We start from the raw sequence: 18,882 nt of genomic DNA on the forward strand, positions 1-18,882 counted from the left end.
CTCGGTTCTGTCTTGCTCCCGACCTCATACAGAAGTGTTGCCTTTTAACCTCAACTGCACGTGAACTGACAAAGCAGTCGCAGCCATGAATGAATGCGAAGGTGATTTTTACCTGACCCCCAATTTTTTGTTAACAATAAATGCAAAAAGTGAACGAACACCAAGATACCTATACTTTAAGGTTATTGTTGCTTCATGATATGAATGCGACCAAAAAGCCACCCTAAACATGCGGCCATAACAACGCTTTTATCATCACTTAGCTCCAATGCCCTTAGCGATACTGGGGTGAAGCTGAGGACACGAGGCCAACTTGAATGATGCAAATACGAGGTCTTAAGTCCCTGTCTCAGTTTACCTTCTCGAAGCCTGCAACCTCCCATGACCTGACATTAAGCTCAGCTTTGTCAATTCTGACGAAATGAAAACAAGTGCAACTGTGAACTATAAGTTTTCCTCGACGTCGGAAGGTCAACGGCGATCGATTAATCGAATGTTCCACCGGAACATTTATAGAATCCGCAGACTTTTAGGATCTCTAGTTGTTCTACGTTCCCGCCCTATTCATTGTTTGAACGTCTTCCCTGGATCACTTATGTATTTGACCATATTCACTGGATCTGTGCATAGATAGGCTGTACGTACGAGTTCGGAGGAACCTATAGCTGTGTCCATGGATGAATAATGGCAAGATGGAACATTGTACTTGACCGCTTTGGATGGTTGCGGAAATTTGCGACGCCCAAATGTAGAGACATTATCCGTGCAGATCCGATAGACCCTTGTGATAATCGAATAAAACTTTTTAGTAGTATCTCTCTTTTTATATATACTATTTACTTTATTACATTTATTTATATGTATAAATAAACGAATACTAACAACAATTTTGTGGGTCGCCGATTACGAATTCAACAACGTGTTCTGGGCTGAGAGTCTAATGAACATTTGTTCTAAACAAGTTAAACAGAGTAACCCGCAATTCATTTTTGACTTATTTTAAGAATTACATTATACATATAAAAATAGTTTCTCAATCGCTCTTTTTCATTTTAATAAACCAACTAATCTCCTTAAAGTTCCTTCGTATCGACTGAAAAGATTCATGAAACGGTGCTCGAACGACCCTGCAAAAGACAAATTTGCTCATTCAATATAGGAAGAAATTTTTTTTTGAAGGAAGAAATTTGCAAAATAATTTTCTCCTTTAACCGCTTTCAAAACCTCACTCGTATACAAATTCATTCCACCCACAGGTTCTAAAAATAAAGAATCAATTTATCGAGAAAGATTCCATGAGAATAAGCTCTAAATTGTAAGTCTAGATTGAAGAGGTACGCAAACATTCAGTCAATAACCGTAACCGAAAATTTCAATACCTCCATACTCGTCATTATCTCCAATGGACCCTTTGCAGCAAATGCAGTAAACCGTTGCAGCAAATGATTCGTTCGAGACTCATATCAAACCGATCTTTTGGTATTTATAAGAAAATATTTAAATAATTATGTACAGTTTTGGTTGTACAGAGGGCTACTATATAGTATCGTGCACTTTATACAACGATCGCGTGCATTTTTATCCACCTGTACCGTTAACCGTCAATTAGCGTAACTTTTCTAAACGAAATAAATGACACCATATATCAGCATAGGAACACCCGAAAACACCTCGCCATCGTTATAACTAAAAATGCCTTAGGACGGAAGTAATAACGACGACTAGTAACTAACAAAATAGGTGTGCTCAACTATAGTTTACCTTTTAAATGTCAGCACACAATAAACTGACATATAAGAAACATGTATACCCTACACACCTAATATGACGAATAATTAACAGAAAAGAAAACAAAAATATACTCTACATATGACCATTTTCGGCGCTCGGAAATCAGCAAATAACAAGTGTTAAACTGAAATAGTCAACTGATTCCCTTACTTTTGTCGCCTTTACACAGAATACGATTTCCAGAAGCGCCTCTATATAGCAGCTTTCCGCTTATTCTGAATTCACGCTTCCGTCCTGAGCGACTTCGCCAACGGCCCATCAACGAAAAGATCTCATATCTGCGCAGTCAAAAATCGCCAGAGAAATCACAGTTGTGCGCAAAAGCCGCTTGCTGAACTATTATCAGGTGCTGGTGTGCTTACACCCGTCAAACGGACCGATTTCACTGTTGCGAGCAAACGGCCGCAGTCATGGTTGGCTTATTCATTTGGCTGTACACGTTTTGCGTCTCTGGCCTGCTCGATTACAATATCGACGGCAAAACGCGTAAACGATTCCCAGCAGTTTGCTGTATTACGTCTTCATAAGCTTTCCCTGTTTCTCGATTGGACGATGAGTCCCTAAGCGGACCAGCTTCACGCACGGATTATCAGTTATTATTCGAAGCGTATGTCGACAAAAATCGCACTCGACAGTCTTTTGTCATCGGTGTAGTGTTGCGTCGTTGTGCTATATCCGTATTTGGTAGGCTTTCTAACCGCTTTTACTGGTAAGCTAACGTACAACAATGCTGAGCAATGGTCAAAATGAATGAGTTTTGGTCAGTCAGAGAAAAGCCGTTTCTGCGGTCTGTCCTGCCTACTGGGTAACGGATTATGTTCTAGATCTATACAGAGATTTGGTGTTCAGTACTAAATACTAAATTCAGTAAAATTCGGGTACATATATGATCAAAAAGGAGAATGCTATTTACAGGTTGGTTTTTCTTTATCAATCTATCAATTAGTGTATGGTTAGCACTCCGTAAGCTCATCGAAAATGGAAAAGTTGCGACATGGCTGTCAGAATCCGTCGTTCAAATGATTTCCTTACTTCTATGGGTTGATAGTAAGACAGAAACACGTGAACAGTAAGCCGAGCCTCACCAAAAAAGAAAAAGAAAGTTATAATGATAGTGATAATAATAATCTATTTTAGATAATGACGATAGTTTCAACTCTACAACAATATCCCACACAATCTTTTACTAGACAGAGAAGCACCTATCAGCTGTTTCAAATCTCTTATGATACCAAGCTACCTTGTCAAAATGTATTTGTATACCATAGAATGGTAAATTTCATCTGACAAGCGCTCCATCGTCTTTCTCCACTGGCTGGGTCAACATTTACATTTTGGTCATCCTCGAATCTGTTTGTTTGGTTCAGTAAACACAGCGACAAGGACAATTACTGTAGTATATAACCTTTCGAGTAATAACTTATCTCGCAATAGGATCCAATGTTGCTAAGGTTTATCAAGTTGGACCATCGATTATGCCATATTTTTACAAAAGGAAGGCGTTTGTTTTACGTTCGGCACTTAACCGTTAGACATTACTTCAACCGGCTGACTCCTTCCAATATAAACGAAGTGTGTCCACGTTCGACAGTAGAAAGACATAACAAATTCAAAGGATCAACCACTCACTCATACAGTGAAAATCTAAAAATCAGTCTTGACGAGCTCTTTAGCGAGTCCTACTACAAGTGCCAACTGAAGCATCTTCACTTTCAGGACATCTAAGGCCAAGCTTATATGAATGCACATTTGAAAATGTGATTTCTGCAAAAGGAGAACGAAGCCAGTTGCACAAATATCCTGGCACCTGTTCAATTCTGCCTAGATTCGGCTTGGATTTCTATTTTGTCAACTGTCTTAATCGGTACTTTGCAATGTTTACTAAAAGGTTCATTAACGATTTACGTCTACCCCGCGATATTTCTTGTTTTTTTACAGGGAAGGGGACACTAATTGGGTATATGAATAATATAGCAAGGGACGATAATGGAATAGAAACGAGCATTTGCCTTTTAGCAGTAATGTTGCTCTATTAACTTGGTAAATTCGGCTGCTCCGTAAGTTGAAGATAAACATTTTAGCGGGTTTTCGTTATTTTAAAAACGTTAAATCGATATCAATCGATCAATTGCTCTGAGACTAGTTAACTATTGGAAAAAACAAAAATTTGTCTGTCATGTCTGTAATCTAGTAAAGTAAATCATCGTAATTTCGTCATACGCATGCACGTTCTATTACGCTATTGCATCGAGTGTGTGCGTGTGCATGTGTCGTACTCACTTGTGTCCCCATCCTTTCCATTTAACGAGGTACTCCACGCGTCCCTGTAAAAAAGCACATTAGAACACACGTCACTCACAACAACAACAACAGCAGCAGCAGTTTCCTCACAATGCAACTCAGCCAAGAGCGATCCTACGAATAGACTACCCCACGTCGACGACGAATACCACTGGCACCACATTCAACCCATATTCTCAAGATTTTCCTCACACTCGCATCGGATCTAGCTCGTCGGCAGAAAATGCACGTTAAACTGAACCACACAAAGAATTTCACACACGTCTCCTTGAGGTAAACGGCAACTAACAACTCCATCGCATCACCTTTCCCAGACTCTCTGCTGCTCTTTTGCAGGACAGAAGCACACACGCAGACACTCAGCTTGACGGAGGACAACAATAATACGAAGAGGAAAAGCGAGTAATAATAATAATAGTAATAACAACGATAATACTAGCAATAAGAGAAACGGGACAAAAGCATAATCTCCATCAGTCTATCAGATAGCATTTAGATCACACACGGCCCTATTGCACCACACAGCTGAACATTAACACATTCACAATAGTGCTATTGTCGTTCACGAGTGAGCTAGCCAAATGAGCCTATGTTAGCAACACTAGTATTAGTAGATTAAATATAGCTGCTGTTCTGATCGATTTGGGGTCCTCGTCGCGTAGTTGTCGATCAACCACCATAAGCATGTGTACGCCGTCCTTTGTATATACTTCGTTTACATATATATATGTGTGTGTGTGTCTGTATGTGTACGTAAGTGTGTATCTCTACCGATATGTTTTGCTGCATTAATGTCGAACTAGAAAAGGGGCGCACAGTCACTAAATACGACAGACCACTCTCAGAACGAGCGCACACATCGGAGAATCCCCCTCGATCACAACAGCATTGCCCATAGTGTAATATCTAATGAGTCAAGATAGGCTAGCTATGTGAGCACTCAACGCAAACTGCATAAAAGGTATAGGCCGAACGGGTCCTGTAGGTCGGCGACAGCCCTGAGTCGGGCCTCGATTGAAAGCCCCCATCATGCCGAGATCACTTCACACACTCGAAACACGACACACACCTTTCGAATTCGCTTCTTTTGGATATTTTCTGCGGCGAAAACATCGCCCGAGTCGCTGTCCGCCATTTTGTGTGTTTGTTTGATTTTGGTTCGCTGTGGCACGACGTGGTCCCGCCAATTTGGCGGGCTAGAGCGCGCCACAGAACGAACTCGCCGATTGAGAAACCGCGAACAATCGATCGACCGACGGACACACAAACCCGGTGAAAAAGTCCCGGCCACGGTCTTCTAATCGATGACGATTCAACCAGACGAATCGCGGCGGTGAGCTTCACCACTGCACATGTCGCTAATAATGATGTAATCCCTGTGATTGCTTGCAACTGCCGGGCTAGCGATAGCCAAGGAGTCGGCGACAGTTTCGGCGGCTACGCAGGCGATGATAAGTCGGGTACAGTTGATATTAGCAATAAAGCTGTTACTACTGCTGCTGCTGCTGCCGAGTCTGATCTTGCTATTGTTGTTGATGCGACGGCAACAAATACATTGACGACTGATAGGAACTACACCACTATTACTGCCTTCACTTCGACGGCGGCTGGTGCTTGGGATGCTGCCGCGCCGGCGACTGGCGCGAACTGCGCTGCTCCGACCACAGGTTGACAATGGTTGCGGCTCGTAGAGCATCGCACGGCGGGGAATTCGAATAGGCTATCGGACACCGAATTTAGACACTTGCGAAGTGTCTACGAAAAACGAACACGCTGAAAAAGACGCATGCATGAGCTTAAGATGTGACGGAGCTTTTTCCCTGCGTAAAGTTGTCCTTCTGTCGAGTCCTGGGGAAAAAGTTTTGTGGCACCGGGACCCTGAATTAGTTATTTCTGCTAGTCGGTCAAGGACTAGCATAATACACGACGCTCCGGTGCGGATATAAACGACACAAAAATTTGCACGCTATTTGCAATACGCTGAATTCACTGAAGACGAACACTCGGAAGAACTTGGTACATACAGGCCAAATATCCATTCGTATTCCACAGTCGTAGATCGCACTCAGCTGATTCATTAATAATGGCTATTTAATTCTTGCACGCACCCAGTACGAAATAGCTTCTCGGAGATTACCACCGTCGAATTTAGCCACTTTACGAAATTACTCAATATCCGGCGTGCCTCATTTAGCCTACATGATTCTCTTTTCTGTCCTTTCCTCCATCGGCTGGTTGGCCTGTCGAGCTTCGCGCCAGTTGCTCGGCTGCTCCGAAGCCCTTACATTTGTTAGGCCGTGTGTGGCGCTCGATGCTACCAGTTCGCACAGGCCGTGTACTACTTTACTTTGTGAGCGCAGATTGTCATTGGTGGTCGCTACGCTCCAACCGCCCAAGTCTGCCAAACCGCTGGCCTAAGTCTAATTGGCGTTCGGCCCATGAGAGGCCAATAGGAGCAGTAACATCAACGATATTAGCTGCAAGGCCACCGTCGTGAAAAGGGACGATTCCACTCACCAGTGACGAGTGAGGGCCAGAGTGAAAGTGAGAATTGTAGACAGAGTAAAGGGAGAGAGAGAACGCTATAGGGGTTACTACTGCAGCCGCTGCTAGCGGTCATAGTTTTGCGATGCTGCCTGTTGCGGCCGCAGCCGTAGCGACAGCAAAAAGGTGATAGGCACCAGCATCCACTGAAGACCCGCTGCCAGACAGCTGCGGAAGAAAACAAGCCGAAAAAAGTAGATACCGAGCCTCTTTAGTTCTTTTTCCCATTGCTGGTGCTACTGCTGGTACGGGACGATTGCCTGCCATAACTGTCCGCAGCTTCTGTTGACCTTCAAATCATCAGCAACAGCAGCGTCATAATCGTCGTTGTGTGTGCGTTTCCGAAGTCTGTTCCGTAGAGGAGGATCGCAGCAGATAGTCGTGTTCTCGTGCTATTCACTCATAGCGAGTTATCGCTGAGCGACTGATCGCGTTGCCGAACAGCTGCGCATTGTCCGTAGAAAGTTAGAAACCTCGATGGGATCAGCATTGCCAGTCCCCGTATGTAGTTAATGTTGATAGTGGCATAGAAGAACGCATCAGAGAAGAAGCACTTCTAACGAGCGAAGTGGGTTGTTTCAGTTACTCTGTTGATGCTGTTCAGCGCGTTCCGCGATGGCTTTAGCTAGCAGCAGGCTGGCTGCCTCTTGTTCAGGGATGCCCCATGATTCTCCTCCTACTTGTCGTACGGCGAGGCTCTGCATTTGCGAGGATTTGCGGCTTGTTGATGGCCCGCCATCGTCGTAGGGATAGTGGTGATTGCCATCTGATCCACAGTTGCTAGGTGTCCGCTAACATTATGCGGGCCAGTCGGCATTAGAGTTGCTTCGCCGCTATTTAGGAGTGCTTCCTGTCGCCAGACTGAGGGTGTTGAGCCGTTGAAACGAGGGGAGGAGACCAGATATGCGAAAGAATGTATCAAGACATTAGGCTGATACAAACGATAAAGAAGAACGAAGGTGACAGAAAAATAACACCTTCTATTTGGTTGAGAGGAGGGTGGGCAGCCAAGTTGCGCACGAGGTCACTAAAATGCTAGGCCGAAGAAGAGTTACTTCACGCTCAATTGTATGTGCGATGCGTCTGGTTATGTGGGGAGAAGGCGGGCGGATGAAAGAAAAATTGGGGTTGAATAGAGAGAGGGTTGGCTGTGAATGAAACGCTTTGAGGTGTGTTACGTAGTGGATTGATGCAAGTGGCAGAAGCACGTGGATAAGCATGGATTAGTACGACGAACGAAATAAGATCAACGCTATGCCATGTGACCTCAACATCGGTTTTATGTCAAATTATTGGCAATGAAGCTCTCAAAGGGAGGACGAGAGTGGCTAACTGGCTCGATCCGTCCGGATTGTCATCTAAATCATATATATTCAACACTCGAGTCATAATTGCAGTGTCGATAAAACTAGCGTGCAAACCAAGATTTGCTTTGTGAAATCGCTGCTAAAACAGGCACAACAGGTCAACACAATGTAGTGGAATCAGCAGAAAGGCAACGAGCCACGAAATGTATAAACCATTGTAGTTGTCTTCGTGAAGTTATGCTGCTGCTGTTCCAGACGACTGGCGGCAGCTAGTAGCATAAAAACACCGACGCGTACGTCCAGTTCCGGACCTAAATCAATACGTGTTCGGTAAGACTACACGTTACCACTCCCCTATGCCAGTGGCAATAAGATCGTCTCGCATAAGTATAAACAATCGAACCTTGATTCCTATATACGTTTACGGAAACAAGTTTGATCCTCTTATTTCATTTGCCATAATTACCTAGAGATAGAATATGTTCGTCTTGTGGATAAATGCTGTTGGAAACCATCCAGATATGGCCGGCAAAGCCCCGCCCAATGCTATTTGAAATAATGCCGAGTAAAATGTTTATGTAGTCATTTCTGTCATGCAGTGAGTTCTATTGGTGACGCACCAAATATAAACACAAGTGGACAGAAAGTATTCGTGATACTGGTACTTGTAGTTAGCCTTTAGGCCCGAGGTTTAGGAGTGTAGAAAAGCAATACGTTCAGCAAAAGTTTTTGGCACGACAAAATGACGTAACCGAATATAGCCTGAGGCACCGACTGCTTGTATCAGCAGTTGATTATTTCTCATGATTTACTTTCTTCCTTGTTAGGTCTTGTAGGTTTATTAGTGAGTCATCCGATTCATGTGATAAACGGTAATGCTCCATCTTTGTTCTATTTGGTCTGACGACTTAAAAGCTGCTTGCGCCGTTTTCAATTTTTTCTACCGATTTTCTAATATGAACATTTCAAAGGTACCGACTTATTGTTATTTAACCGGCAAGATATTCAGCAATGCCCATTGAAATGTTGAAGACTTACAATATTATCGTATAATCCTAAATATATTCTACTCGACGAATAAGAGCACAACGAAGACATTAACCTAGGCGTATGACCTAGCAGGGGTTTGCCCCAATTTGAGAAGCACACCTGGTTGCATATATATCCGTGGTCAGTGTGTTAAATGCTACAGCCTACCCTGTTGAATAATAGTACTAGTAGCTACAATTTTCAAGTGATCTGGAGCACTAAATTATATATGCGTAGATTTATTTATTAAGCGATAATAAAAAGTGTGTCCATTGATTTCACTCGTCCGTAGACACTATTAGTAGATAGATTAAAAAAAAGTCTCCTTATTCCATCTTAAAACAATTTTGCTTCTTTATTATTACTATGATCGGCACGCTTGAAAAATTTCAACAAAAAAAACTGGAAGTGCCCAAATACATAATTCTAAGTCTAAGTTAACTGTCAATTTTTTTTAAAGCGTCGATATTTAACGTTAACAAAATGTGAAGAGACAACCCTCTGTTGAATAACTTCAATAGTCGATCTTTTGCAAATCGTTTTTATAGCCATCCACTCCAAGTTCCCTACCCTAAACTGACGCAAACCCTTATCATTATGTTACGCTTAACGTTTTTTTAGTCCGTCGGAATGATTTATTTAGACAGCGGCACGTTAATTAATATTAAATTTAAAAAAAGCCTATTTTTTTTACGATACCATCGGTTGTTCTTGATATTTAACGTAGTAATATATACATATATGCCTTTATGGCAACATTTACCCTTTGTGCCGAACGTATCTACCGTGTCTGCAGTTCCACATCCAGTACTTTGTCAATTAAACGTTGCGTTAGACGGCTAGTTTCCAACAGCACGAAACGAAGCGTGGCCACGTCCGTAGTCGGGCCTAAATTACTACGTTACCCCAAGTGTAATAGGTAAACACATTTCTGCTACACCATCTCACGGGGACATTATTCCCGTCCTGTGTCGTTCTTCGAAATCTCTCTCGTTGATTATGTCCGCTAAAGCCGTTCTCGCTCAGCCGCCAACTCTGCCATTTGTCTATTCTGTCTTCAGCCAACAACAGGCGAACGCCTTTCTCTGTCTCTCTGATTGCTTCGCAAATTTTCAACGCCGAAGGAGACACGACGGAACTAAGGATGTGACAATAACCACAGTGATGTGTGACCCCCTAAACAGCCTCTGTCCCTGTTTATCGTTCGCATCTTTTTGTGTTGGGGGTGAATCTGGGTAGGTTTGTCTGTATGTCTGTTTGTGAGTTAGTGAGTGTGGATTTCTTTGGCCGTCTACTTGCCTATAGCTCTTTTGGCTTTCCCATAAGATCACTGTCATAGGTAACCTTTTTCTTTCTCGCCGCTCGCTGGCCGCGTTCGCACATAATGAGCAACCAGCTGCTATCGCAACATGAGCCCGCTGCGACGAGTTTCGTGTTGGGCCAGTAACAGGAATTTTCCCGCCGCTGTTAATTCATCGTTGTCCATTCGAGCGAACCCAATACTTGGCTGTGATCGAAGATGACTGGGGGTGATACCTACCGCTAGTCACGCGAACGAATACCGTACGAGGGGTGCCTATAGCGTAAGGGTATAAAGAACAAATTTAGGACCTGCGACGAGCATTGAAAACCGCACTTGTGTGGTTACATTATACTGTCTTCCCTAACTAGTTGTAGTAGCTCGCAGAGGCTACCTCCGATCAATTATTGGGTTCTGTTATTATTAGTACAGAAATCACCAATATCCAGCAAGCCACTAAAACCTGCAAAATACATCTTCATCGACATTGCTTGCCATTTTAAATCGTGCTAGCTAGCCGCTTAAATGGATACTCCAGTTTCCCCATACGTTCGCGCATAGCTAATTGACTTTTCATACATAGATCCTTTTTCCGTCAACTAATTATTTTCATAGAATCTCGGACTACATAGACGACAAGGACTAAAACTTGTAGAACACGCTAGCAGAATTTTCCTTTTCTTTGAACTTCCTTTGCTGCTGCAGCCGTCGCCCGTGCTGCCGCTGCTGCTGTGAAAATATCGCGAGAGGTACGAACTCGTCTCTCCTTTTTCTACAGGGCTGGCTGCATTTTCGATTGCTGCTTCTTTTCTTTTGTTGTCATTGTTGGCGTATTCTATTAGAGCTCTAACCAATCGCTAATAGCCCGCCCGTCTCCTGTACTCGCTGTGGTACGATTATGGTACATATGTTCGTACCACGGTGTATGCCCACATGCTTGCCACCACGGACCGCAGCGGCAGGGGGCGACAACAGCATGCATACAGCAGGAGTGAGGCGGCCACGGCTGGTGTGCTGGTAGGAGCCGTAGTAGCAGTTGGGTACTACGCTAACCTAGCGGGTGGGTGCTCAACAACGAACTACTGCTCGGTGGCGCTCACTTTGAGAGGCAGGAGCCGATGTGGTTGGCCGCGGCGCGGAGCGAACCATCAAGAAGCGAAAATTCCCCTATACTGAACCTATACACATCGAAACAGAGCACCGATGCTTTAGTTTCATGACTCGTCACATTGTGGGTCCTTTACAGTCACAAGAGGATGGAAGCGTAGGTAGACATAGTGGGGGGTGACACAGTAGGGCACAAAGGGGGTAACTGATAGCGCGCCTAAATACAGCCGAACCGGCAACTCAGTTTCGCTGTCTGCCGCCCACTGAAAGTGAGTGCATTGGGTACAGATGTCGATCTAGCTGCTCTGCTCACGCATGCTAGTAAGCCTGTAAAAGATCGGCTGAGACGAAGGTCCGTTGAGTTCAGCCCGTGGATTCATTAAGCTTTTCTTAATTACAAATACGAGAGGATTGCTCAACAATTGACAGTTGGACGGAATAATTGAAGCAAGTAAAAATAAGAAGACAAACAAAATATGAAATAAATTAGTGGAAATATCTATTTTAGATTAGTAGAAAGCGAACTGATGCAATGTTGGATTACAAGCGAACCAAAGAAGAACAGTAAGTCCAATTTAATTAACACAGAATATGCAGCTTGTCATCGTGAAAGAGTTCACAGGGTGCTGGTACGTTCTGCAATAAGCGGTCCGGCAAGGACGACCTCCGATGCGTCATAAAACATTGATGAGTCATCGTAAGAACAATCATCCGGATATTCTGCACATTTAGGCAGCGGACAGAAGCAAAAGTCGAACGCAAAATGCTCGATTCGAAAACTTGATAACAACTTGACTTTATTTATTTCTAGTAGCCTGTATATACAGAAACTGTAACAAATGTCAAAATGCGAAAGGTACAAAACAAGCACGCCGGTACTACTTGAACGTGGGTCATTGCTATGAAGAATAAAAAATATGAAGAAAAAGAAGGACGGAGGAAATATGAGGAATACATTGCTGGAAAGTTTAATTGATTAAGATATGTTAAAATAACTTGGCTGGACACAATATTATATAAGACGTGTCCTAGTCGTCTGTGATAAGTGTTATGTTGTTTAGCGGGTCGAACATTTCGAATGACTCTTAAACTACGTACCGTAAATATTTACAACAGGTGTTTGACTATTTGCGAGTATATACTGATTAAATTTTCAACATTAAACATCGGTTAATATTGAAAATGACCTTTGAGTGATTAAGTTTATGTGACGGTGAAAGTGTTAGACAAAAAAAATTGACAAAAAGGCTGGGCCTTCAGCTGGGTTGTTACTAGTATAATCATTTTGGGAACTGAAAGTAAGTGGTTGAAGATGGCACAACATGAAGTGACTATCCCTCAGAAACAGAAGCGAAGAAACAGGTAGCAGTAATCATGAAATCTTTGGAACAAAAAAAGCCCACACAATGTGTTTTCCGTTGGGTTTTCTTGAACTACGGTCATGAAATTGAGGGAAAATACTGAAAATGACGAAGAGGGTAGAAAAGATATTGGTTGCTTGAGAACTGAGTGCAGTATAGATAGCAACACGTGTGGTGTAGTGTAAAGTTAATGTGTGCAACTGCTACCAGTTGAATAACTTGTTTAGAGCATATCACCACTAAAAACAAGGCACGAGCCATTCGGTGTTACTTACCAGAGTAGGGTTAGTCGAAAGGATAATATTTACGAGGGAAAAAAGCGACTTTTGCAAAAGTGCCGAGTGTATCCTAACCTAAGCTAACGCTCATAGGCGCAATAGGAATTAAGTAGATTTGCTATTACGGGATATTGCCTAAAAAGGAGGCTATAGGTGCAGATATTACAAACCCCTGAAGAGCTTTACATATCCGGCGCCACGGTCGACAGAAAACAGAAAGCTTACTCGACGATAACGTATGATTTCATCGCCACTCTTCAGTTATGTCCTGGGACGAAAAAAACGGAATCGATGCCTGTAGCATGCGTATTCTCCAGGGTTAAATCCGTAAGGTCCCGATGCTTTTTTTTCATGCCTTAGAGAGGACAAAGGGCGACGCAAGTTTTCTCAAACAAACCATAAATAACAAGATTAGATACCGTAATACAAATCATTTAAATACGCAACTATTAAGAAGCCTCCGAAGACTTGGTTTTAATATGCAAACAATAAAGAAAAGTATATCTAATATATGCGAAAACACCTTATATTATTCAAAAGTTATTCCAGTGTTACAATCCGCTATAGAGCTCCGGTAAGCGCTTCTGATGACTGTAGAATTTTCACAAAGAGCTTTCTTTATAGACACGCAAATATAACCTGAACGTATGAGGTAGACATCGTCGTAAAAGCAAAAAAAGAATTATTAAAGATGTATCTTTGAATCAGTTATCGAGTATCTTTTATATAAGTAAGTATAGGACCCTTGATAAGTTACTAAGCAAATATTTAAAAAAAAACCGTAATATTACACATAGAAAGGTTTGATTTTATGTCTTGTGGATCGTCCGGAAAAGTTTTCCACAAATAATATGTTAAATCAGGGGAAATTCTCATAACATATAATAGCAAAGTATTACAACAGGTTAATTAAAGATGTACATACTTGCCCCTTTAGGTGCAAGCATGTACACCTTTTACATCCAGAAAAATATCACCTACAACGAATAAATTAGAACTTTTTTAAATACCACCTAAATGGAGGAGTGCACTTTTCATATAATCTACAGAAGTTTGTTAGAAGATTAACAAGGACCTCGTAAAAGCTTTATGACCTTAGTTTCATCAAATGCGTTTCAGATTCAGCGTACACGAAGTTACCATCAGAAACTACCATACTCGTGGGTCCAACAGGCCGATGTTACCCATTCCTTACTTATTATTATTATTATTATTATATTATTATTATTATTATATTATTATATTATTATTATTATTATTATAAGAAGTTATTGGAAGACGTCTTGAGTGAATAGTTAACTGCATATATTTATTTACCACCACATTTTATTGCCAGCGCGTGAAACTTCGTTACAGAATATTTAGTTTAAATATATCTGTAGGATAGACTTCTTATTTACTAAATCACCGTAGTGGTTTCCCGATACCGTACTCTGGAGGAATAAGGATCTTTTAAGAACACGGTTTTTCTCTTTAAGACATGAAATTTCATCCATACTATCAATCTATCCATACTAATTAAACTTTGAAGCAACTTGGTTGATGATAGGAAGCCCTTTCATTGTTTGTAGAACCAAGATTGAGGAAGTTCCCGGAAGCGTTCGTTAAATTAAAGTATAATATTTTGTACGTTAGCGATGTTAATTAGACAAAATTAATCGAATCGGAATAAGGCTGTAATATATGAACCTCTTTTTAGGAATTTCGCTACTTTTAACCACTTGAACGTTTCCTGTTTTGTGTTTAGGCTGAACCGCCTTCTAGCACTGTCTCAGGGGGCTCGCTCCCAACACAGAAGCGTACTTACGTACCGTTGTAGTTGGAACAGTGTATTTTGTTGGAGACTGTGTTCCAATAGCTTATGAGTGTAACTACAGATGTAGAGTAAATGTGTACATAGTTAAGTGTCTATCTATCGAGATGAAAGGAACATCAATGTAACCTCTGTTACAATTCTTTGTATTGTCTATGTTTTGAGATGCGTGAAAAACGCGATCTATAGCTCATTTTTAGCTGTTTCTTCCACCTCTGTTTAGTATTGCTTGAAATATTTTTTCAGTTTAAAGAGCCCGATAGTAGAGAGAAGGGTGACCGTTTAAGGAAAAGGATCATACGTATCCTAGCCTTTCCTATTACTATACAAACTCCAACTAGAGAATTAAAATGTGCCCATGGCCAGATTCGAACCCAGGCCGCTCGTTATGCTGTTTCGGGCAAGCTAATACACTTCGCTTAAAGCATGCTTTAGCAATAGCAGAAATCAAGTAGTAAGGAAATACGTGTACCTCGTTGCCATGACAAATACCAGGCTAACGGAATTATACGTTATTTTATAGGTTATATTCGTTGTTACTGTGGGTACCCGGACGCAACCCCTATTCGTAGGGTAATTCGTAGGGTGAGACGAGTAGTTTAAGCGAAACGTACTTAAAGCAGTTGTTTAAGGGTTCTTACAAAGATTATCGTATAATTTTTTCGCATGATAGAGGAACGTAGATAGTAACAACCCATTTACCTATAAAACTGAAGGACACCAAGTGGTTTAGGTCCGAAACCTGGTATAAACACATCTCGTCATTCGATGCGTTAGCTCTTAGAAGAAACTGCGCCGGTCCAGGGCATAGGACTCTAAGCATTTATTCATTTTGAATATTGAAGGCGGTAACTTTTAAAATTTGTAATTCAATCATTTGTCAATACGTATGCTTTGCAGTCATTTGCGATGGACTTTGAGCTCTGGTGCTATCGTCACCCCAAAAAAGTACCGCTCTCAATTCGCTTCGATATGCTGCGCCTATTTAAGAATCAGTTTTAAATACGACGAAAGAAAATAATCATCATGGAAGTATGACTAAGTGCAAAGAGGTCTTTTAAAGCAGTTCTCTGAAAAAGTAAAGAACGCCCTATAGCGACTGGAAGCGGGGAGTAGCTGTACCGGACGACCTGACAAAATGACTGAGTAGCAGGGGCAAAAGCAGATACAAATATTCTAAAATTTTACGTAAACAATCCTTGATTGTTTCTAACTGACTGACTGATTTGCAACCGTTCTTGTTCTACGACCGGCAATGGTACCGCTTTTTAGCATCGCTCCAGGTCCTGCTAAACTCAATGTAAGTATTTCATAGGGATTTCATTTCATTATTGATGTTTCCTGTGTTTAGATGAGGATAAAACAGATAAGATAAGACGAACGACACATGAAGCTACGCTCAATCCACCTGCGGCTAGCTAATGGTGTATCATTTATGTTTCCATAAAATGTCTTAGTGAGCGCAAGTTTGATCATTAAAGCTATTCTTTCCTCTTATGTCTTTCCTTTTTCCCATGTCCTCATCTATACAATTATATTGTCAGTCAGGTGTTGCTTGGCGGACAAGCACAAACCATTAATGCTACAAGAGCTCGACACTTTAAGAGTTCTATTACGTTGACGCCTACCGGTTGGGTAAAATAAGATTAGCTACTTGATATTCCTAGACTTTTGTATTGTTTAAGGTCTGTATTAAGCTAGATAATAATGCCCGAACATAAATCATGCATTTTTTTTCTTTATGGGACCCTCACAGACAGGGGGAGTTGTACGCTCTACTGAGGATGCTCGCGAATTATCAAAAAAACGGTTTCGGAGCTTAAATAGCTTGGGGTTGCCAACAATAAAGTAACACATAATGAATATTTTGGTTAGGGTCTAACACAACCTAGCGTCCGTACGTATCTAGCCTTCTCAAACCCCTCAAGCATTTTAATGAATGGAACGGGTTGATTCAGAAGATGGTCGTGCGTGTTAATGCGTACGCGTACCCATGTCCTAAACGGCAATGTAAAATCAATAATAGAGTAAAACATTGGACATCTTCAACGGTAAACAGTAATGCTATTTAGTATCAGCTGTGATGATCTATCTATCTATCATGTACTTTGCATCGAAAATCTATTCAGCTGATGGCATCGCCCTCTATAACGATCAATTAGATCGTAATTAGTTATGTTCTTAGTCTATATATCGAGACTTAGAAAAAGGAATATGTAGCTTTTCAATGGAACAATATTTTAAATTGTTGCCCGTCGTACTTAACGAAAAAATAGTATTGGAGGACAGATCTTGATCACTTGTTAGCTTTGATGTTGCTGACGTTCACGTCTCGTGCGTTAGCTACTATATCTTATACATTTACGATGAAAAATCAGGCCAAGCCTTGGTTTCAAAGCAGTTCAAATCACTGGTTCAAGCTCTGCTGGAAACAAAGACTACATAACTATTTTTGTAAATAGACCAAGTTTCATGCGCTTCTCTAGTACGCAAAGCTTCAGCGTTTTCGTCCGCCATAAGGACAAAAAAGAAAGTACAACCTGTACGGACGCTTTTTAGTGCGTTTCAAAAGTTCTACGCGAGCTCTGCGTAACCTTTTGAATGGATTCAAACAATATATTTCTTAACCTTACGTAGCCTTATTTTTACTCTATTTAAAGGCTTTGGATACCCACCAAGCTAGTTCGTGGTTCTCTGATATTATAGATTGCGTCTGTTGGGAGATTTAACACCCTATGAGATGATAATGTATTTATTCATTTATATATCTTCGACTAGCTTGTTTTACGTGATTATTGGTTGTTTGAACTATTTCGTTGTTGGCGGCTGGCAGTTTACTGTTCGCCGATGGCATTTGCCTACGGAGGGCACAAGACGATATTGAGATGACAGAATATGAGAGATCAGGACAGATAGTTAGAATGGTTAGCTGGGTAGAATTTCTATTTTGAAACGGTGAAAAAGAGTAATACCTTTTTTTTTTTTGTTTTTCTAATTTCCATTTTTCGGTCGGCTTTCGGCTTGCCTCACAACGATTTGTTTTAGAATCGTTTTAGATATTATTCCAAGGATCATAAGTAGCCTCGTAATTGAGAAACCCTCATATGTGGATTTAGCCACGTGGACATACGTGGCTATGCTTATTCGACCGAGGACATCGGCAGTATATAGAATTCGGAGATTGATGGTGATCAGGCACATAGTTAGCGTAATGTACCACCTATACGCTAGACTGGAGTAGGACATCTAGTACGATTTCAGCTAATTTAATATTAAATATGCTGAACAAACTATAGAAAAGTTCAAACACTCATTTTCAAGAGCCAATATACTAGTAAAAATACGTGTGTGTCCAATCGTTCAGTGGAAAACAGTGGTTCTCAAAGGACGAGTGAACAATACCGAGTGTTAGCCGAGCATAAAAGATCCTCATTTCCTATACCGAACGATGATTATCGCTTGCTATCATCCATCGAGGCGGTGACTTCGGATTTCGTTGATGGCTCCGCCTTCCGATTGATCGGCCTTCTCATTTTTCAATATGGCTGTGTAATTGTGATGCACAAATTAGGACGATTCTCCCCGCACGTTTCCTCGAACGACTCTCGTCGAAGGCATCAGGATGTCCGTTTATCGTACATATACTCAGAACAACGTTTCGTTTTTCTATTGCTCTATACACATTGACCTATACTTTTAAATGCTAAATTATATAAGCTATGATTTATATAGCATATATATATATATATATACCAATTGAGTGAGCTGGGATTACCAAGATTGTGAAGCAATCTCATGTCTATTAATTTGTACCTTCTGGGACGCATTATTTACGATGCTGTACGAATTGTAGAGAGAACTTTCGGCTGTTAGAGAATCCTTATTTAGATTTGCTATATATAGATATGTAAAGAGATACATAGATTTGCTAATGCATCGAGTAGCTGACCTTAAGCTGTCGAGAGACCTTTGTCCTAATCTTTATAGTACTATAGGAACGACTTTTTCATTGATATTAAATATTGTTAATATGGGAGCTAATATTAAAAAC

At 41.3% G+C, this 18,882-nt stretch overlaps 1 protein-coding gene across 2 annotated transcripts in view; it reads right to left on the reverse strand.

Moving 5' to 3' along the window:
* The window catches only part of LOC111249139 (uncharacterized), a 44,848-nt gene extending 38,462 nt beyond the window's left edge, over window positions 1–6,386 (reverse strand). For both annotated transcript variants that reach the window (XM_022802589.2, XM_022802588.2), the window contains exons 1-2: window positions 5,162–6,386; window positions 4,072–4,115 (exon numbers count right to left, since the gene is read on the reverse strand). In XM_022802589.2, the coding sequence (XP_022658324.1) occupies window positions 4,072–4,115; window positions 5,162–5,227 (110 nt within the window). In that variant the 5' untranslated portion in view covers window positions 5,228–6,386. The remainder of the gene's footprint in view (window positions 1–4,071; window positions 4,116–5,161) is intronic.
* Between the last annotated feature and the right edge of the window lie 12,496 nt (window positions 6,387–18,882).

Source organism: Varroa destructor, unplaced genomic scaffold, assembly GCF_002443255.2.
Source record: "Varroa destructor unplaced genomic scaffold, Vdes_3.0 BEIS01000004.1, whole genome shotgun sequence".
In the NCBI taxonomy this organism is placed as follows: Eukaryota; Metazoa; Arthropoda; class Arachnida; order Mesostigmata; family Varroidae; genus Varroa; species Varroa destructor.